At 42.3% G+C, this 22,766-nt stretch overlaps 1 protein-coding gene across 1 annotated transcript in view; it reads left to right on the forward strand.

The window, feature by feature from the left end:
- Nucleotides 1–612: 612 nt before the first annotated feature.
- LOC106554653 (cadherin-like protein 26) overlaps nt 613–22,766 on the forward strand; it is a 30,577-nt gene continuing 8,423 nt past the window's right edge. The window contains exons 1-10 of the mRNA XM_087720533.1: nt 613–859; nt 6,805–6,894; nt 8,153–8,254; nt 9,879–10,028; nt 13,043–13,190; nt 15,322–15,488; nt 18,184–18,312; nt 19,313–19,498; nt 20,322–20,578; nt 21,353–21,486. Of these exons, the coding sequence (XP_087576659.1) occupies nt 812–859; nt 6,805–6,894; nt 8,153–8,254; nt 9,879–10,028; nt 13,043–13,190; nt 15,322–15,488; nt 18,184–18,312; nt 19,313–19,498; nt 20,322–20,578; nt 21,353–21,486 (1,411 nt within the window). The 5' untranslated portion in view covers nt 613–811. The remainder of the gene's footprint in view (nt 860–6,804; nt 6,895–8,152; nt 8,255–9,878; nt 10,029–13,042; nt 13,191–15,321; nt 15,489–18,183; nt 18,313–19,312; nt 19,499–20,321; nt 20,579–21,352; nt 21,487–22,766) is intronic.

The raw sequence follows: 22,766 nt of genomic DNA on the forward strand, positions 1-22,766 counted from the left end.
TACAGTAGATTGTTCCACTGATTAATTGAGAACAATTAATTTCAATTGTCAGGAAATTTCTTCTTAATTCCAGGTAGGATCTCCCTCGGAGGACCTTTGTTCCTTCCTTCCTTCCTTCCTTCCTTCCTTCCTTCCTTCCTTCCTTCCTTCCTTCCTTCCTTCCTTCCTTCCTTCCTTCCTTCCTTCCTTCCTTCCTTCCTTCCTTCCTTCCTTCCTTCCTTCCTTCCTTCCTTCCTTCCTTCCTTCCTTCCTTCCTTCCTTCCTTCCTTCCTTCCTTCCTTCCTTCCTTCCTTCCTTCCTTCCTTCCTTCCTTCCTTCCTTCCTTCCTTCCTTCCTTCCTTCCTTCCTTCCTTCCTTCCTTCCTTCCTTCCTTCCTTCCTTCCTTCCTTCCTTCCTTCCTTCCTTCCTTGTTCCACAATCCTCTTGCTTTGAAGACCAACTACAAGAAGTTATTCTGCAAACTTCTGCTAACTTTTCTCTCCTGTTGAGACAAGTTTTAAGCTTCCACGTGCGTTTTAAAACCGGGTACAGTAAATAATTTCCCCGTATTTCCTTAAACCGTAGCTGACATCAAGGTAAAAGGTGGGAAGGCGGGGTGGGGCTAAACACAGTCCTTCATCCCTGGAAGTAGTTATTTTCACTTCTGTATTATTTAATCACAGCGCACCTTCGTTGACTCTCCAGTCGAGCGACCTGCCCCGGAGCATCCGCCAGCCTCTCTTGGGGAGAAGACGGCGGGATCGTCCTCCGAGGCTCCGTTAAGAGATCGGCGGGAACCTCAGCAACCAGCCGAAGCTGAGAGGGGACTACGATGCCCCGGCGCAAGTGGGGCTCTGGCGCCGCGCGTTTCCTTCTGGCGGTATGGAAGGAGAAGGGATGGTGAGGCGGGGAGGGAAACGGAAACCTGCTCCTGAAGCCGGACCCCTTGAATTCAGGGCTTGCCCACCGGTTGTGTAACCGGCCACAGCACCAGCACCCATAGGGAGGTTCCCTGTGGGACATGCGAGACTTTGTACTAACTTTCTTTCCCTAGCAAAGTCACAGCTAGCTGCAGGGGGCTTCACCTCTTTCACAAAGCTGGCAAATTTGAACGCTGCGATTATGATGATGAAGGGTTGATCAAAATAGGATTCGTAGACTTAACAGAATAGCAGAATAGGAAGGGACCTTGGAGGTCTTGTAGTCTAACTCCCTGCTCAGGAAACCTGCTGTCCCACTGCTCAGGAAACCCTATACCATTTCAGACAAATGATTGCCTACTTCTTTATGCAGTTAAATCTTCATCTGTAGATGACTTTTCTTCTTGGGCTATTGTGTATTTTGGTTTATTTATGATGTTTTGGAGGGCTAATTTGGTTTATAAGCTATGGCGACGTTGCGTGGTTATAATAGTCTGTTAGCTTTTTCTGAAATATTTTTCATGTATTGATATGTTATCCTTTTCCTAGGTTATATTGGTTATCCTGGAGTGGGTCAGGCACATTTTGATAAAGTTGTGTCGGTATCATAATTTTTGGAATATGTTGTATATGCAATCTGCCTTCTTTTCTGGTGTTCTGGGTTGTTGCAGTTTGTGTGTTCTCAGTTCTTCATAGTTCTTTTTTTTTGGGGGGGGGGGAGATTGGCTACTTTGGTTACTTCAGTAATCGAGCATTTGGTTAATGTGGATTGGGGCTGGTGTTCCCCCCCCCCCAATTTGTGTTTTTAATTTGCTATTGTTTCCTTGGCTGCTGAAGATACTCAGGGAGACTGACATGTTGTTATCTTCTTCCCTTGTGAATGTTATTTCCTTGAAGGTGTTGTTTGTCTTCTCTGGTCATTCATTTTCTCTTATCATAAAAGTGTTATCTACATACTGAATCCATACTGTTGGTTGTATGTGTGGAATAGTTTCTAACTCTGTACCAGAGGTGGTATTCAGCAGGTTCTTATCAGTTCTGGAGAACCGGTAGTGGAAATTTTGAGTAGTTCTAAGAAATTTTGAGTAGTTCTAAGTCAAAGGTGGTAAATAACACCTCTGATTATAGCAATAGCAGTTATAGCAATAGCAGTTAGACTTATATACCGCTTCATAGGGCTTTCAGCCCTCTCTAAGCGGTTTACAGAGTCAGCATATCGCCCCCACAGTCTGGGTCCTCATTTTACCTACCTTGGAAGGATGGAAGGCTGAGTCAACCTTGAGCCGGTGAGATTAGAACCGCTGAACTGCAGATAACAGTCAGCTGAAGTGGCCTGCAGTACTGCACCCTAACCACTGATTGGTCCCACCCCCTTCTATTCTCTGCCTCCCGAATCCCAGCTGATCATGACGGAATGGAGATTTTACAGTATCCTGCCACACCCACCAAGCCACACCACACCCACCAAGCCACACCCACAGAACCGGTAGTAAATTTTTTGAATCCCACCATTGTTCTATATTGCAGTTCTTTGATGAGCCTTGTGAGTCTCTATCTCATGGGTGTTCCTTTGATTTGTTGGTATATTTGTTATATGGTACACCCACATATGAAGGGATACATTTACCCAGATAAGCCTACACCTAGATATGCAGTGATTAACAGCAGACAAATACACAGAAAATAATACCCTAATTAATTAAGGAGCAAACTCCGCATTCACAAGCCCTGAGAATGTTTACCGACTGTAGTTGGGTAATGAAATGTCTGCAAGTAAGCACCAAACTAAGAGAGCACCAAGGACTTCACATAACCAAGATTTCTTCCTCCCCCAATTCAATTATAAGCCATGTACTACCTATCAAGATGCCCAGAAAACCAGCTTGGACAGCTGTCCCCACAGCCTCAAAATCTTTTTGGAGCAACCATGTCTTGCTAGCTTTCCTAAGAGCCAAGGAGGTTGGTGCTGACCTGGCCTTGAGAGGAGCAAGGACCTCCCGCTCCTACTACTACTGGTTTGCCCAATTCGGGCCAAACTGGGAGCAACCTACCTCTGGAATGATAGGAGTTGCAATCCAAGTTCCAGACAATAAGTAACAATACAACGTTGAACTTTTCACTTACTGTTTCATGACAAGACAAACATTTAATCTTTATAAATGACCTTGACTTTCATTCAGCTGCAAAAAAAAAAGTGACTTTTACAGAACCACACAAATTGGCAAGTTGGCAAATTATAACTACAATTTGCACCTCCGTTGTCTATGTTTTCTTTTTTACAGCTAATGAATTATTGTTTCCTCTTTCTATTCACAGTCGAAAGTACATTCACTTTTTACTGTTAAGTCTAAACAACAGTTACTCATTTATAAAAAAAGTAATATCATTAATCTTTATTGCACCTTTAACCAACAGAAATCAAAGAACAAATATATAGTATTATTTTACCAGTATATAGAATAGTGCGTACAGTCAAGGCTACGGTTTTCCCCGTTGCAATGGATGGCTGTAAAAATTGGACTACAAGAAAGGCTGAGTGCCAAAGAATTGAGGCCTTTGAACTAGGGTGCTGGAGAAGACTCCTGCAAGTCCCTTGGACTGCAAAGTGGTCAAACCAGTCAGTCCTAGAGGAGATCATGGCAAGGGTTATATAGTCCAATGCATCTGAAAACAGCTAACATAGTGCAAGTTGCTATAGCATGGGGCATTCCCCAAACATTGAGATAGTAAGGTTGGAATCTGGGGATGACATAGATGAGTTGATGAAAATAATGGATTAAGCACCATTGTTGGTTTTGTTTTGTGGTTTTGTCTTGTTTGCAATTTTATTATTGTTGGGAGCCAAAAGGAGCAGCCATAAAAACCTTTCTCAGAGTTAAAGAGTTACTGCTCTTTAGATAAGGCAACAATTATAGTTTCCCCATTCCTTTTCAATATATTCATAGTCTGAAATTACAAACTGGTGTAGCATAATTCCCATAAAAGAATGTTTATCTAATTCAGAGCAAAGCCAAAGATGAAAATGAATTTGATATCTATTCAATGTAATTGTATTTAGTCACTACCAGTTAATAACTTGATTAAAGTTTCATTTTTGCTGCAAACTGCCAGGTCATGTAAGATATGTTGGGGATGAGGGTGTAGTGGGAGGTGAGGGGTGGAAGTGTGAATATTCTTAATCGGTAATCATTTACAATTTCAGAAATCTGGCAGGATGTATGTGAGATATGTTTGTCTCTATTTAAGGTTAATATATACTTGCCCTTAAACGCGGTGGCTCAGTGGCTAAGACGCTGAGCTTGTCGATCAGAAAGGGCAGCAGTTCGGTGGTTTGAATCCCTAGTGCCGCGTAACGGAGTGAGCTCCCGTTACTTGTCCCTGCAGCTGCCAACCTAGCAGTTCAAAAGCACGTAAAAATGCAAGTAGAAAAAATAGGAGCCTCCTTTGGTGGGAAGGTAATAACATTCCGTGCGCCTTCGGCGTTTAGTCAGGCCGCCCACATGATCACGGAGACACCTTCAGACAGTGCTCGCTCTTCGGCTTTCAAACAGAGATGAGCACCTCCCCCTAGAGTCAGGAATGACTAGCACATATGTGCAAGGGGAACCTTTACCTTTATACTTGCCCTTAAATTCCAAGAAAATGGAAAGATACCTTTGAGATATGAATGAAGCAGAAAGACTCCAGATAACGGGGTTCTTTGGAACCATTTGGAATTGACTTGTACCCAGGATCTTAGCATGTAGAAGTCACTAAGACAGACAGAAACTGTCACAAGACACCTGAACCTCAACTGGACATTGACCAGATGGGTGCTTTAATAGTGAAAAAAGTGGCACCTTTATTGTTGTTAGCTTTTCTCTGCTCTTCAACACTATGTAATTTTATTGCTACTTCTCTGGTGCCTGTTTAAGTATGAAACTATTCCAAAGACATTTAGATACTTACTTATTTATTTATTTATATTTCATATTTCTTAACCACCCATCTCTCTTTCAATTTATATTGACAGCTGGTAGATCATGTTAAAATTCTAACCAAAAGGATTATTTATTTATTTATCAGTAGAATTACCTAATTAATTCTCAACAGGATACTCAAAAGCTGCCAACAAAAAGTGCGTATAGTCAAGGCTATGGTTTTCCCAGTTGCAATGTATGCCTGTGAAAGGTGGACCATAAGAAAGGCTGAGTGACAAAGAATTGAGGCCTTTGAACTAGGGTGCTGGAGAAGACTCCTGTGAGTCCCTTGGACTGCAAGGCGATCAAACCGGTCAGTTCTAGAGGAGATCAACCCTGATTTCTCTTTAGAAGGCCAGATCCTGAAGATGAAACTCAAGTACTTTGGCCCCCTAATGAGAAGGAAGGACTCCCTGGAGAAGAGCTTAATGGTGCGGAAGATGGAGAGCAAAAGAAGAAAGGGACGACAGAGAATGAGGTGACTGGATGGAGTCACCGAAGCAGTTGGTGTGAGCTTAAATGGACTCCAGAGGATGGTAGAGGACAGGAAGGCCTGGAGGAACATTGTCCTTGGGGTTGCATTGGGTTGGACACGACTTCACAACTAACAACAAAATGGAATGTCAGTACAGTTGGTGCTCGAGTTACAAACATTTATTTAGTGACCATTCAAAGTTACATTAGTGACTTACGACTGGTGCTCACACTTATGACTATCACAGCATCCCCACGGTTACATGCTCAAAAATTGGGTGCCTGGCAACTGGCAGGTATTTTCAACGGTTACAGCATCCCAGGGTCATGTGATCATCAGTTGCATTTCCCCAGTTAGTTTTTGACAACCAATGTTAATGTGGGAAGAACCTGAATTATATTAACTACAGCGTGATTCAGTGTGAATCACGCTGCAGTGATTTCCTTAACAATTGTGTCAAAAAATATAATAATTGTAAAGTCAGACGCAACTCACTTAACAAACAACTTCTCAGCCATGGAAGCCATCGTCCCAGTTATGGTTGTAAGTGGAGGACTTGTTGTAGGATTAAAAAGAAATAAATGGTACATACAACAAAGCAGTCAGAGTAACAAATCAGAATAATAAAAAGGGGAACCTTAAAAACAACGCCAAAACGAATAGGAAAGAAATTATCACCTGATAGAAATGAACTAAGCAGAATGTATTGATTTCTATTTCTATTTTTATTTTGGTCACCCCAAGACAGATACATAGTCAATGCTTCTGTCTATTGTTTTCCACATAAGAAGCACCCTGTGAAGTGAATTGGGCTGGCAGAAAATGGCTGGCCTGTCACCCAGCTTGCTTTCTGGCCGAAGGGGACCTAAAACATAGCTAAGATGGGACTAGAATGGGTGACCTTCGGCCAGTCAATTTCCCTCAGCCTAACTCACCTCGCAGAGTTCCTGTGGGGAAAATAGGAGAAGGAAGATATATTAGATATGTTCGCCACCTTGAGTTATTTGTAAAAATAAAGGTGGGATACAAATAAATAAACAAATAAACTGGCATCTAATAAACTTCGCGGGAATATAATGTAATACTAATAACTGACAAGGTAATATAATCAAACGCTAGGCAACTGTGGGTTATAGGTTTATGATTGCATGTAACATTTAGCTAAGATTTTAACCATTATTTAAACATCATGGTACTAAATGGTAACATGGTTTAAATCTTTTTGCTTTACTATTAGTGTGAGTTCTACTATGGTTATGTGGCAATGAGGAGATTATGGCTTTTTCCCCCCACAAAGCTAAAATTTTCTGAATTAGTTTTAATAAGGAGACTTAGTTGAAGAGATAAATAAATGATACACTTTGTGGCTTGTATGGACTGACCTGTTTATTGTCTCATGATAAGTCTTGGTGTTAGGCCCATCTTTGCTACAATAGCATTCTTACCTTACTTCTTTTTCCTGTCCATTAAGGTTCTTGTCATCCACAACTTCCATGCTACCCTAGGCATTTTACCCTTTTCATCCAATGAAAAGCAGGACTGTTTCAAGGGATATAATCAGGTGGGTACACGATCAATTCCTTCAGTGCACCAGATTCATTTAAAAGGTGAAATGAAATTTATAGTAAAATCATGTTTTATTATTGTTCTTCTGAATTGGAATACTCAGTGTTGTCTGGAGCGAAATATGGATTAGATTCACACAAGGGTGGACGCAGTAGTGGGATTCAAAATTTTTTTATTACCGTAGTAATTTTTACTATGTGGGCATGGCTTTGTGGGCATGGCAGGGGAAATATACTGCAAAATCCCCATTCCCTCCCCACTCCTGGAGGAAGGTTACTGCAAAATCCCCACCCCACGAACCTGCTTTCCAGCTCCATTCTCCTGTTCAGGGTAACAAAAGAAGATCAGCTGGAAGGCAACAGGGGCGGGGCCAGCCTATTTGCTGGCTCTCTGAACTACTCAAAATTTCCTCTACCGATTCTCAAGAACTTGCCAGAACTGGCTGAATACCACCTCTGAGTGGCCCTAATCTGAAAGTTGAGTCAATGAAGTGCAATTTTCTCAAATAAGTAGACATATTAGGGTAAAGTCATGGCTGGTATCCCATAACATTCAGAATCACCTGAGGGCTGAGTGATCACAGCAATTAATCTGTAGCTGTATGTGGATAAGCTTGAGCAAATTTTAAGTCTGTGATTTTCACACAATCCTCCAAATTGTTGCCCAGAAAACCATGTGGATTATGTGCCCAATGAATCAAATTCAACTTGAAGGAGACTATCTGTACCTCCTTAATCTGAAGTCTCCAATTGTACACGTGTATATTCATTTAGAGGAGGGTACCCAACCCCCAGGACATGGCCCACTACCGGGCCACTGCCGATTAGAACCAGACTTCACTTGCGCACCCAGCAGGTGGGCAAACATGTGTCCAGTCACGTGGAACCATCCCCTCTCCCCACAACCAATTGACAAGGCTGGAAAGTTAGCCGACCACTGTTTAGAATCTGGGCTGAAAAGGTTATTATCTATTGGTATAGAAATGAGTTGTTCTGTCTAATTCAATACTATGGATATTGACTGGTAGGATCTCTGCAACGTTACAGTCAGAATCCTCCCCATTTTTACCTCGAGGAGCTGAGGACTATTTTGAAACCTTCAGCACGTTCTGACTAAGAGTAGCAGTTGCTTGTCCTCAACTGCTGATCTCAAACAGCTTTTGGCATGCTTCAAAACATGATCTAAAGATCTTCTGATCAGCAATTTCGACTGCAGAAAGGCATGTCATAATAATGGAATCCTTTCATTCACAGCATCCACTCAATAATCTTCATTCTTCAACATCGGAGAAATGGTCCCAAAATTTCTTTCCAATTGAAGAAGAAAAAGCTGCATCCACGGAACTGATTGGATGGGTAACAACAAAAATGTTGACTATTTATTTGTTTGTTTGTTTGCTTATTTTACTTATTTATTTTAATTGATTGATTGATTGATTGATTGATTGATTCATTCATTCATTCATTCATTCATTCATTCATTCATTCATTCATTCATTCATTCATTCATTCATTCAATGGATTTATAGGACCACTGAACTCAAAGAGTGTGACTCTGGGTAGTTTACAGCTTATGCTTAGTTATGTCGTCATCATCATCATCATCATCAATCATCATCATCATCAATCATCATCATCATCTAATTTTGCTAGTTCACCCTACTGCTAAGAAGACTGATAGTTCCATGATTCCTAATCTTTCAACCCCATCTTTTTTGTTGTTGAATCTATGTGCTTGCTTCGTTTGAGGAGTTTCTTTTAAGAAACTTTGCAGATGATAAAGACACTACTGAAAATCAATGAAGAGAGTTGAAATAATGCATAACCACATTAGAGGGAATTTATTCCTGTAAAACCTGGTAATGATGATGGTCAATAACTTGCATGGTATAAAGTGCAAGAGGATTAAATAAATGCAGGGAGGACAGGTCTGTCAAGGGGGCATTCATCTTTCAGCTTCACGGTGAGCTCTAAATACAAGTTGAAGGGCAACGACAGCAAGAGAAAGTAGACTTCTGTCTCCTGCTTGTGAGCACCTGTTTGGCATGAGCCAAGGTGGCGCAGTGGTTAAATGCAGCACTGCAGGCTACTGCTAGATCAGCAGGTCAGCGGTTCAAATCTCACCGGCTCAGGGTTGACTCAGCCTTCCATCCTTCCGAGGTGGGTAAAATGAGGACCCAGATTGTTGGGGGCAATATGCTGACTTTCTGTAAACCGCTTAGAGAGGCCTGAAAGGCCTATGAAGCGGTATATAAGTCTACTGCTATTGCTATTCCATTTGGCCCCTGGGTGGATAAAGATGGGCCTCAACCAGATCCGGCAGGTCTCTTTTTATGGGGCAATCAGTTTGATACAATAATTAAAGCTCTGGAGTTAAATAAAAAAAGCTAGTGAATGAATTCTATGAATTCTAATCTTCATATAAATATGCAGCTAGTTTAGGCTGACTTTGGGCCAGTCACTCTCTTTCATCTTTAGGAAGAAGTCAACTAGTCAAACAAAATACGTTGCCAGGCAATGGCTTGGAGTTTTCCATCCAATTGACAGAAGTCAAGATTGACTCCAAGGCAAATATATGGTAAATTACCACTTTGGTCAAAACTCCTATTGACTGGCACACATGCACCATCGTAACAGAAGCGGTTGTTATGTGGACATAAATTGAAAGAATCATTTCTACCTCAGCCACAGTTGGAATATAATGGAGAGACACAGACAGAGAGAGAGACAGAGACAGAGACAGAGAGAGACAGTGTGTGTTTGTGTGTGTGTGTGTGTGTGTGAGAGAGAGAGAGAGAGAGAGAGAAAGAGACAGAGACAGAGACAGACACACACACAGAGAAAGACAGAGAAACAGTGTGTGTGTGTGTGTGTGTGTGTGTAAGAGAGAGAGACAGTGTGTGTGAGAGAGAGAGGGTGGGGAGGGAGACAGATTTTAATTGGAAACCTTACTCAGATATTGCAATCTGGTTTTTTGTAGGTTTTCAATGAAGTATCTCAGAGGGGACCCGTTACTTATTCAATGCGTGTGGATAAAAATCCAGACGTTACAGTGTTTTCTATTGTAGAGACCTGTGGACTTGTCTATGTGCATCATCCCATCGATCGAGAGAAGACGTCTTCTTTTTCAGTATGTATTTGTACTTATTTTGTACCTTTATTAAACAGAGAAAAAGTCCCGGTGAAACAATTCCCAATGAACGCAGCTTTCTCTCGAACCCATCACAGCATCCCCTTCAAGTTGGGCCAAAGGCTTCCGAAAATCAAGGAAGGAGCAGTCATAGATACCTTTGAATGAAGGATCGGTCCATAAAGCGGAAGCTATTGTTGAGAAGCCCTGCTAGCTTGCCCATAGCTTTCCATATCTTGCCCCATATACCTAGGGAGGAGCAGGGTCCTTCAAAAAAGCTTCTCACAATAACTGAAATGGGGTAGACAGGATAGATCAGTGGTGTCAAACTCAAGGCCCTGGGGCCAGATCCGGCCCCCGAGGTGCTTAGATCTGGCCCGTGAGGCTGCCCTGCCAGTGAAAACGGAGCTTGGGAGAGGATTGCAGGAGGCCATCTCAGCCAAAAACGGAGCTCAGGAGCCTTTTCGCTGGCAGAGCGCTGGGCAATCATAGGCGTTCCCAACACAAGTGATGTTGAACTCTGTCCATGTCCTGTCCCTCCCAAGGTCAAACACAACCGGAGATGGGTTCTTACCGGTTTGGACCGGTTCGGCTAAGTAGGTAGTAATGGCTGCCCATGCACCTGAACCGGTTCTATCAGTGGCGCTGTAGGCACCACCATCTTGTTTTTTGCTTCTGCGCATGCGGAAAAGCATTTTTCCACTACTGTGCATGCACGTGTAGTGTGCATCAAGCATGCACACGCCCCTGACAGTAAAATAATCCAGAGCCCACCCCTGAACACAACCCTGGTGCAGCCCTCAATGAAATCAAGTTTGACACCCCTGGGATAGACAGATTTTTCTTCTGTTCAGTGTGTTGCCTGATATAAACTGGCAACCATAACTTGGTCTATGTGAGGCTTTAAAACAGGGGCATCCAACCTCAGCAACTTTAAGACTTATGGACTTCAAGCTATGCTGGCTGGGGAATTCTGGGAGTTGAAGTCCATAAGACTGAAAGAGAAGGATCCGTGTGATCTGGGACTAGAAATCTATTAGTAATCAGTAACTTTAAAGTAAATATTCTTCTGCAGTGCACTGAGGGAGAACAGATAACACTTAGGCCACTGCTTGGCAGCCCCAATTTGATTGTGTTAGAATAGCCAAAACTGAGTGACAAGTACAGCCTGAGTTACTGTTGCCAGGTTATTTTGGTCTTAAGTAGGGCCATAAACTGAATTGCCAGCCAAAGCTGGGTGAAGACTTTGCTGCCCTTGGGTTCCATCTGCTGTTTGTATGATGATACAAAAGACTGTATCCCAATAAATGATTTGCTCACTCAGCCTACTTTCTAGCTACCAATTAAGCAATACAGCTTCATGATCTGGCTTACAATCTTTATATTGTCCATCTTGAACTGCAAAAAAGGCACACCTGTGCTAACCTTACTCTGCTTCATTTCACAGTGCTTATTCCTTTTGCAACTAACCTGTTAAATTAGATTTAAAAACACACACACAGAGACACAAACTAATACAGTTAGTAGGCACAGTCACAGAATAACGGAGTCTGTGACTTTTAATAGCCTTAGGAGGCAAATTGAAGATGCTAGATCAGTGCTGGCTAACCTTTTTCTCGCTCGCGTGCCAAAATCGCTCATACCCATAATGCAGCGCGCCCCGATCCCTGTGCATGTACGCACGACCCCCAGGGCTCTCCCCATGCATGCACGCAACTCCCTGTGTCCCATTTTGAGCCTAGCAGGCCTCCCAGAAGCCTCCTGAAACCAAATATGGGGTGAGTGGGAGTGCCACATCCCCTGTGCTTCCCCCCCACCCCGTGTATGCGCGCACAACCCCCATGATCTCCCCGTGCATGTGCACCCTTCTCCCCCATGCGCAGCAGAGACCCCCAAATCAGCTTGCCAGTGGGAGCTGAGCTTGGCGATGGCTTGTATGCCCGCAGAGAGGGCTCTTCATGCCACCTGTGGCACATCATGGTGTTAGATTGTAGAAGAGAATATTTACATAGGAATATAGAAAGCTGGTATTAGTAAAAGATCAAGTGGTCCATCAAATTTGCCCTTTGAGATTTTTAAATTGTTTATTTAAATTTTATTTGTTAATGTCTGTCAGCTGATGGACATGTGTTTATCCCAATCATGTTTAAACTCAATTACTGATGATTGACCCACTCCCTCCGCTGGAGGTTGGTTCCACATCTCCACTATTTTTTTCCCCTGTTTACTTTAGTTAATAATTAGTTAATAGTAGAAATTTTATAATTCCAGGTGGGGAGCGTGCTGGTTAGAATAAATAGTTAGTTTAGGAATTAAAAACCATCCCCTTAAGGGATTGCTTTCTGGGAAATGTAGTTTCATGTCACATGGTCACACCTGTGTTTCTGATTGGCCACTGGGTCAGACTTCTGATTGGCTGAGGGGAAAACTTGCTACTGTACATGTAGACTAGTGAGGATTTTTAAATTCCAGTAATACTTCCTCACATTACTTTTGAATTTGCCTCATGTCACCCCAAGTTCTTTTTTTCACTAGACTAGACATACCTAATTCCTGCAACTGTTTTAGCCTCCAGCTCCCTAATCACCCTTGTTGCTCTTCACTGCACCCTTTTCCCTCCTTTTCTTTCTTTTGCTTACAAGTATTTTAGCTTAACACAGTGTTTCTCAACCTTGGTGATTTTAAGTCCTGTGGACTTCAACTCCCAGAATTCCCCAGCCAGCTATGCTGGCTGGGGGATTCTGGGAGTTGAAGTCCACAGGACTTAAAGTCGCCACAGTTAAGAAACACTGGCTTAACATATCTCAAGGCCTAGCACAGTTTTTAAGAACCCAGAAAACCTTTTTCACAACAGAATTCATCCTCGCTTTACAAAACCTGGTCATCAACATGGATTAATGACTCTCCTATCTGTAATATTAAGCAGGATTTTCAGTGATCAAAACCTTACTTAATGTCATTTTGCTTTGTCTTAAAATTGAAACTGATTTCCTCATTGGTTATCTTTTGTTCAGATCACTTTTGATGTTCGTAATAGAACTAATAATAAACTGCTAGCAAAGTCCTTGAATGTCGTCATTCAGATTCAGGATATAAATGACAATGCGCCTCAGTTTTCCCAAAGGGAATTCAATATCGTCATCAGAGGAAATTACCACAAAGGTGAGTAGCCTTTAAAATCTGGGCAACATCAGATAGGATTGCACCTGGTTGATTCCTGTCCTTTTTTCTTCTCTGTTTTTCTTGCCAGTTAACTAAAAAAAAGAGATCTATTCCTAAGGTAAAAGTAAAGGTTCCGCTTGCACATATGTGCTAGTCATTCCCGACTCTAGGGGGCGCTGCTCATCTCCGTTTCAAAGCCAAAGAGACAATGCTATCCAAAGATGTCTCTGTGGTCATGTGGCTGGCATAACCAAACACCGAAGGTGCCACCGAACACTGTTACCTTCCCACCAAAGGTGGTTCCTATTTTTCTACTTGCATTTTTACATGCTTTCGAACTGCTAGGTTGGCAGAAGCTGGGACAAGTCACGGGAGCTCACTCTGTTATGCGGTGCTAAGGATTTGAACCGCCAGACTGCTGATTTTTTTGATTGACAAGCTCAGCATCTTAGCCACTGAGTCACCGTGTCCATTCCTACATAGAGATAAAAGAAACATTTCTCTTCTAATTACATTGTGTGCATTTTTATAGGGAGCTAATAGGGTTCCCCCCCCCCAAGGTTTTCAATCATTTTCAATTTCTGGGATTTTTCACTGTCAAAGTAAATTTAAAGTCCCTTCTGCTGAAATCTATATTTCTTCCTATTCCTTTCCAGCTACAAATGACAGAATAAGGCACAATCTGTCCTGAAAGCCACATGGAAAATATCAATTGAATGCATTATTTGGATGCACACTTCAAGGTGCATCTAATTTCTTTCCTAATTTAACAAGGGGACATAACTAAGTTCCTTTCCACAATCAGCTATGGGCCTGTTTTGGTACTGGCACTGAAATAATTACCGATATACTCTCAGCTTATCAACCCTGCATAACAGAATAACCCCTCTGATAGCCAAATAGCCAACAAATAACAACGCATTACTGAATGTGATGTTTCTAAAAGAATAATTAATGGTATTGTAAGGATTGTAATTTACCATCTTCTGTTATTGTGCTTAATTTTCATGCACACCCTTTTTTACATACTAATGAATGTTTTTAATTTTAGACTTTATTACTTGGATGCTTGATACTTTATCTGCATATGTTAAACGCTGGCATTTTCATGTAATAATCCCTATTTATTTGCATGCCTTCAAATCAGTGTTCACTCCTGGAGACTGCCTGGACTAGTCCATACAGTTTTCTTGGCCAGGTTTTTTGGAAGTAGTGCAGTGGTGGGATTTAGCCAGTTCGCACCCGTTCAGGAGAACCGGTTGTAAAACTTTCTGAGCAGTTTGGTAAACTGGTTGTTGGAAGAAATCATTAGGGCAGAGAACTGGTTGTTAAATTATTTGAATCCCACCACTGAAGTAGTGGTACCATTAGCTGCTTCCCATGGCTGAGAGAGGGGAACTGACCCAAGACCACCCAGCTGGCTTTGTGCCTAAGGTGGGACTAGAACTCACAACCTCCCAGTTTCTATCCTGATGCCTTCACCACTATATCAAACCAGTTCCCTTACGGTCTATATCAGTGATGGTGAACCTTTTTGGCACCAAGTGCTCAAACCAGAAGGTGTGTGCATGCACACCGGAGCACCAGAAACCCAAAGTCCAGCTGACTGGTGTGCACATGGCTGGTGCACATGTGCGCATGTGCACACCGGCCAGCTGGTCTTCGGGTTTCCAACATGCTGGCACATGCATGTTGGTTTTTTGGCCATTTTGGGGGCCATTTTCAGGCCCAGAAAACAGCCTTAATAGGACCCAGAAAACAGCTTGAAAACAACCCCCAAAATGGCCTGAAAATGGCCTGGAAAACTGCCTGTTTTTTTGGCAGTTTTTTGGGCCATTTGCAGGCCATTTTCCAGTGTTCCAGCACACGCGAAGAACAGCTGGTGACAGCGTGCGTGCCCAAACAGAGGGCTCTGCGTGCCACCCCTAGCACAGGTTGCCATCATGGGTCTATATGAAATCAAAATCTAAGACTAGATTTGCCTTTAGGTGGCAACATTCATGCAGTGCCAGAAATCCTACGTGTCATATAGTTTATATGTTAGTAATGGACATGTATTAAAACATTTTCTTTCCATACTCTGATTAAATACATGATATTGCTCTAATGAGTTTCAATTTTTGTATTGTAGGTGAAAACTTTTACAGAATGACAGCTTTTGACTCAGACCAAAAAGACACTGCAAATTCCAAAGTGGTATATTCTCTGATTTCGCAGACCCCTCAACTAAAGTTGCCTCTCTTCATTATTGATTCCTTTAGTGGCCACATGAGCATTACACAATGCTTGGATTATGAGGTATTGACCTTAGAAACAAAATTTGTCCTTAGAAATAAAGTTATAATTAGTTGCATGAGTTCTGTGTCTTGGCATGCATATGCTCCAGTAAAACTATCCAAGAAAATTTGATAGTTGATATTGTCTTTTAGTCTAATCTCCAACATTAAACCACCATCTTAAGCTAAATGCTTATCTTAATTCTTTTGAGTGTGGCGGATGAACAACTTAATGAAATGGTAAGTTAAAGGATAGAAATTGTATTTGATGCCAGACAATGGGCTAAATTTATTTTTTAGCAAGTCAAAGAGACTGGAGATCTATTTTCTCCTAGCTAACACAGCATGACTAGCGAGATGGAAGGATGAAATAAGAGGTTAAAACCAATGTTTGGCACATACGACTTGCAGAATAAATGACTAGAAATGAGTATACATTTTTTTTTGTAATGAACTTACAAAATTATAAACAATAATACTGCAATAATGCAACAGAATCACTTCATTTTTTCCCAATAAAATGCTTCCCCAGCTAAGTTTTAACTTGTGGCTATAGAATATTAATACAGATACAGGACATAAAAAGTGAATGCATCAAATATATATGTTGATACATGAATCAAAGTGATGCTTAGCTGTTTGAAGGAACAGAGACTGTATGTATCCCCAAGATCCTTTTTCAAGAGGCAACTGGACTTTCTGGGGTTTTTTTTGGAAGACGTTTCGCTTCTCATCCAAGAAGCTTCTTCAGCTCTGACTGGATGGTCGGGAATGGAAGTATATACTCCTTGCAGACAGTTGCTCGTTTTTACATTCTTTTAGCAAGTCACTGAGGCCACCTGGAGGCTTATCTGTGGGTATAGAGCCTTCTTGGAACTCTTGAAAGGACTGTATTGTTGATCGGAGATAAATCCCAATCTATCTCCCCAGTGGTGGGTTTCAAAATTTTTTAGAACCTCTTCTGTAGGTGTGGCCTGCTTTGTGGGAATGGCTTGCTGGTCATGTGACTGGGTGGGAGTGGCTTGCTGGCCATGTGACTTGATGGGGGTGGCTTGCCAGCCATATGACCGAATGGGAGTGGCTTGGCAGTCATGTGACTGGGTGGCCGTGGCCAACTTGTAAAATGTGGTGAAACTCACTTAACAACGCTTTTGCTTAGCAACCAAAATGTTGGCTTAGAAACTCTGGCATTGAAGTGTGCAAGTCTTAAAACTGTCAAGTTACAAGACCCTTGCACCCCTAACCCTTTAGAAAAAAAACCCCAGGATGTTCAAACTTGACAGCTTTAAGACTTGTGGACTTCAACTCCCAGAATTCCTCCTCTCACTCTTCATCTTGATGGTGTGCGGCCAGGCGGGGGTAGGGAGCTGGAACTGGTTCTAAATGGCACTGTAGATTTGTGGAACCTCTTCTATAGAAGAGGTTAGAACTGGCAGGAACCCACCCTCTGTTAAGAGAAGGCTGTTCAATTTTGACATAGAAGGTCTCTTTGACACCTCTTTCAAACCAGCTGGCTCTTTCCAACAGTTCCAAGAAGGCTCCACATCCATTTGCACCACTCAGGTGACCCTGAGGACACAGGTAAACCTCCAGGTGACCTTCCTGACTTGCTAAAAGAATGCAAATGACCAAGCTGTCTGCAAGAAGTATAAATCCTTCCATTCCCCATCATCCAGTCAGAACTGAAGAAGTTTCTTGGATGAGAAGTGAAATGTCTTGAAAAAAATAAAATTCCCAGAAAGTCCAGTTGCCTCTTGAAAAAGCACCTTTGGGACAACCATGACCTGAATGAGTGAGAATCTCCATTGACAGAGACTGTGTGTATTAAACTTGAACTATCTCATGCAGTCCACTTAGTTGTGTTCTTACACCTTGCCACTATTTGGAGGACTACATTTTTTAGATAGGGATAACCACATCCATCTTCTAATTATGTTTAATATTTTTTGTTACAAATTTTAAAATTCTTTTACAAACAAAGTGTTGTCAGGGATTCCCCCCTTTTTACATTTTCTCTTATACGTAATTTGTTTTACATCACATTACCATTCCAATTTCAGCCCATTATTTTCTTCCCATGTTTCCGTCTTAAATTTTTCTTAACATGTAGACAGTATCATTTTTCACCCTTTCAGAAAAAAAAAATATAACACACTTATTTCATTTTTCATTTGTTATTCTAATTTCTATAGGTAGCATATATCATCACATTCAATTTTACTATAACAAGCATTTTACTTAGTTGGTTATCCACACTTAACATTGTTATTTTTTTAAAACTATATATCATTAGCAGTATTAACATATTTCATTTTCTACTCTACTCTTAATACATCTCTTCTTTCTCTTCCTCCTTTCCTAGCCATTTTCTCTGAACTCTTGCTCTCTTTGATGTTCCATTTTTCATCAATTTTCCCTTTGTCCTTCTATCCCCCACTCTTAATTTCCTTTTTTCCCCATTTATATGTATTATATCTTTTCTTCAGAATTTTCCATATATATATATATATATATATATATATATATATATATATATATATATATATATATATATATATATATATATATATATATATATATATATATATATATATATATATATATACGTATAAAAGGAATCTTCTAATTTTGTAAAAGTCCCAAAGGATAATGGTAATGTCACATTTATTTTGATTTTTTTTAAAAAGACACTGTTTTAAATTTTTATTGTCTTTAAGGCCAATAGGAATTTCACAGTTCTGATCATGGCTTCAGATCATGGATCCCCACCCATGTCATCAACTGCAAGAGTCAATATTGCTGTGGAAGATTCGAACTACAATTTGCCTGTATTCACCCAAAAATATGTAAGATGTTTAAGATAACTACTAACAGTGTGGGAGAATGTACGCTGGACCCAGCCACAAAGAGAACAACCATCTTCCTTTAACTCACATTTTCAAGCTCACAGAACAGGATTTATATTGCCTGGTTTCTTTCTGATGGGATTCCTTTTGTGATGAATAAAATGCATTTTTTGGAGAGGCTACTAAAATGCAATTAACAGATTAACAGAGTTGGAAGGGACCTTATAGGTCATCTAGTCCAACCCCCCGCTCAAGCAGGAGACCCTACACCAGCGATGGCAAACCTTTTTTGGCTCGCGTGCCATAAGCGGGGGGAGCGTAGGGGGGTCATGCGCGGGCTGGCCACACCCATAATGCAATGCGCAACCTCCCAGTGCACATGATAGGTGCTCCCCCCATTTTTTGCATACTTTTTTTGCCCTCCCTAGGCTCCAAAGGCTTTATAGGAGCCTGGGGAGGGTGAAAATAGCCTCCCCCCCCCCGGAGGCCCTCCGGAGGCTTCAGAAGTTTCCCTGAAGCCTCTGGAGCGCAAAATAACGGCCCTACAGGCAAACCAGAAGTTCAGGAATGGACTTCCGGTTTGCTTGTGAGGCTGGTTTAAGCACTCCGGAGCCTTCAGGGGCCTTCCAGAGGCTTCCCTGAAGGCTCCGGAGGACTAAAAACAGCCCTACGAGCAACCGGAAGAGACTCCTTGCCAAGTTTTGCAGATATCGGCCTGTCAGCTCTCCAAGCCAGATAAGGCCTGTGACCGTAAATCCTCCCTTGAAAGACTTTGGTGGATGTGAATGAGTAGAATTCACAGTAAATTAATGAAAGGTGTTTTTGTCAGGACAAGGAGTTTGTTTCATGCTCTTGGGAAGCCTCAGTCAGAACACCATGTACCTTCTGCCTGCATAACCCAACTTAGCCTTTTGTCTCTTCGTCTCATGCTATTGCAAGACAGACACAATGCCAGAAATTATTTTTGACGTGTCACAGAACTCTTTCTGTGTCTTCCAAGTATCATGCAGATGTCCCAGAAGGCACTTCCGAAAGCAACATCCTTCGCCTCAAAGTGGAAGACAAAGATAGTCCTAATACACGTGCTTGGAGAGCCAAGTATTCCATAAGAACAGGAAATGAAAGAGGAAACTTTGCTGTTTTTACGGATTCGACAACCAATGAAGGCGTTTTACGTGTTGCCAAGGTAAGGCAGGCTGACAAAGATAGAGATAAGATTTCTAGAATAATTTCATTGGCTGTACCAGTGATGGCTAACCTTTTTTGGCTTGGGTGCCAAAAGCTTGTGTGCCCACACCCATAATTCTATCCCCCGTGTGCCCCCGCGCAGGCGGGTACGACGCCTGCTGCCCTGCCCCCCACGCATGCCCTCATGACCCCCCTTTGCCACGCCCCCTGCACATGCGTGCATGATCCCTCTGCCTTCCTGAAGCCTAGGGAGGGCAAAAGCGGCCTACGACCCCCCGGACACTCTCCAGAAGCTGGAAATAGCCTGTTTCTGAACTTCCGGTAGGCCCAGTAGGCCATCTCCAGGCTTCAGAGGCTTTCCTAAAGCCTGGGGAGGGCGAAAATGGCCTCTCCCAGCCCTCCGGAGGCCCTTCAAAGGCTGAAAATCAGCTGGCCAACGCATGCATGTGTGCTGCAGCTGACCTAAGGCAATGGCTCACGTCCCTTCAGAGATGGCTCTGTGTGCCACCTGTGGCACGCGTGTCATAGGTCCACCATCATGGGGCTATACTGACTATGGAGGATGGGAGCTGCAATGCCAATTCTGTAGAGCAGGGGTCTCCAACCTTGGCAACTTTAAGCCTGGAGGACTTCAACTTCCAGAATTCCCTAACCAACTGGCTGGGGAATTCTGACTTGAGGAATTCTGGGAGTTGAAGTCCTCCAGGCTTGAAGTTGCCAAGGTTGGAGACCCCTGCTCTAGAAGGCATCAGATTTGGGAATAAGCTAGAGGAAACCAGAATATATTAATGGAAACTTTTGTGGTTTTTTTTTCCCCCCAGCCTTTGGTCTATGGTAGCCTTTCCGTGAGGAGACTTGTCATTGTTGTGGAGAATGAATTGCCCTTCTTTTTATGCGAAGGAGGCCTCCAGCCACCGTTTTCTGAAGTCTCCGTGAACATCAATATCACCAATCGAAACTATGCCCCTCAATTCATTCCTCCACTTCTTCATTTCAAATATCAAGAAGGGGTCAGGGCCGGTACTACACTTGTGAAATATACAGCTCACGATTCAGGCACAGCACAAGATAAAATCAGGTAAGTGCTTATGGTTAGTGTTCCTTTGTGAATGTTATTTGAGGATTGTTGCTTCCTTACATTTCTTCCTTATGTTGGAAGAAATATTAATCGGGGTCATTTGCAAGCTGGGAGAAAGGCATTGGAGACAAAATGAAGGCTGGAGGCTGATTGGGAAGAGGGCCCATTTATTGATGAAGCAGAACCACCAATCACATGTGATTCTGGGCAGCTGACCACATGGAGTTGAGAGCGAGGGGGCTTTATACCTTCTCTTGGGCTTTGCACGTGAGCTTCCTGTTCCTGTGCAAGAGCATGTATTCTATTGGCTGTTGTCAGACTCCCGTGGTGCCATGTACAAATCCTAAGAATTTGTCTGAGCTACGTTTGGTTGAAGTTTGGGATGATGCAATGAAGTTAAGCCAACATGGTATTTTTTAAGATGTATATAAAACTGTAGTCTGAGAAACACTGGCCATAATACTTTATTTCCAGTTGTATATGGTCTACTTAACTACATAACTATGATCCACGATGGTGCAGTGGTTAGAATGCAGTACTACAGGCTACTCCTGTTGATCACTGGCTACCAGCAGTTTGGCAGTTCAGTTTTCACCAGCTCAAGGTTGACCTATCCTTCCATCCTTCCGAGATTGGTAAAATGAGGACCTAGATTGTTTGGGGAGATATGCTGACTCTGTAAACCGCTGTAAAGCACTGTGAAGTGGCATATAAGTCTAAGTGCTATTGCTATAAATTTTATCATTCATGTTTAAAACGTTTGCTTTTTTTAAGATACAAAATTGGGTTCGATCCAAGTGGTTGGTTAACAATCAGTGAATATTACGGAATTGTGAAAATAGCAAAAACTCTTGGTAAAGAATATCTATTAATGAATAAAACCATTCTGATTCACGCCATTGATGATGGTAAGTTCCTCTTTTTCCCCCCCAGTGTGTGAGTTCTTGAGTATGGGCAAGGGCTCAGCAAACATTCAAAGTCATCCCTATTTAATATGCTTTCAGAATTGGTTCTCTCTGTGTGTGATGTAAAAGTTGGAGAGTTTCTTTTTCAGGCATGAACTTTTCTAGTCGTGGTGCAAGGATTGATATGTTCCTTTGGGTCTGTGAAGCAAGACAGCCTGGAGCACGTGGCTGGATTGCCAGAGATGACAGAAGTTACATCCTGTGCTCTGAGATGCCTTGTGAACATGTTTAGCTGCAAGATTTAATTACCCTATGGAAGAAAATATGAACCAATTGATCAGGAATTGAGATCTCCATCATTGGCAAAATGTCAGGGTTCCAAGTAACACCCCCAACGAAAGAAGACTCCAAGGCTCGAGGTTCCTCAAAGGTCCATTTTATTAGAGATGTCATATTGGCACATCTGGGAAAACCCGAATCTGAAAGCTTCCAGGTTTTCCCCACCCAAAAGAAAGTCCAAGTCCCTGCCTAGCATCCACCTGTCCATCACATGGTCCAATCAGGTACCGTCCAAAACAGGAGATGCCTCCCGTCACACCATCGCAGCTGCAGGGCAAGATGGCCTTGACTCTCTGAGAAAAGCATGTTATTTTGACTATATCTCACCCATAATCTGCATAATCCCCCCTGCCATTTTCCCATAGTAAAAAAATACGGCAGGCCTAAAGGCCCAAATAGAAAAGATGGCTTCCAGGTCAGATACAAAGCTAGTTATGCTGTTGAGGTCTTCATCCAGTGTCTGGAAGCTATGAGCATCTGTAGGGAGAACAATTTTCTTCAACAAAATGAGTAGCTGTGGGATATTACACCCTGGTCAAAGGAGCTACACAATTTGAGAATCCTGTTTAAAGAGGTGGGCTTTGTCAGACATCTGTCTTGTGCAGCAGTTGCACCTGTTTCTAGATCAGGAGGCTCTGCTTGCAGTTGCGCATTAGTTAGTTGCAACCCCATTATCACATTACAGCAATGCATTCTACCTGGGGATGCCCTTTAAATACATTTGGAAACTTCAACTGGTCTAAAATGCACAGTTCTGAGCACATCGTGGTTTGTGTATACCAATGATCCCCAACCTTTGTAGTTTGGCAGCCCAGTGGAGAAGGAGGGGGAGGGGGAGAAGGGAACTGGGCCATTTCAAGTGGTGGGCTGGCACATGCATGCATGCGCAACTCAACTTGCACAAGTTGAACTGTGTGCACAGGTGCATGCATGCCAGCCTGCTA

This window comes from Thamnophis sirtalis, unplaced genomic scaffold (assembly GCF_051295495.1).
Source record: "Thamnophis sirtalis isolate CommonGarterSnake01/CBP01778 unplaced genomic scaffold, rThaSir2_p1.2 scaffold_7, whole genome shotgun sequence".
Taxonomy (NCBI): Eukaryota; Metazoa; Chordata; class Lepidosauria; order Squamata; family Natricidae; genus Thamnophis; species Thamnophis sirtalis.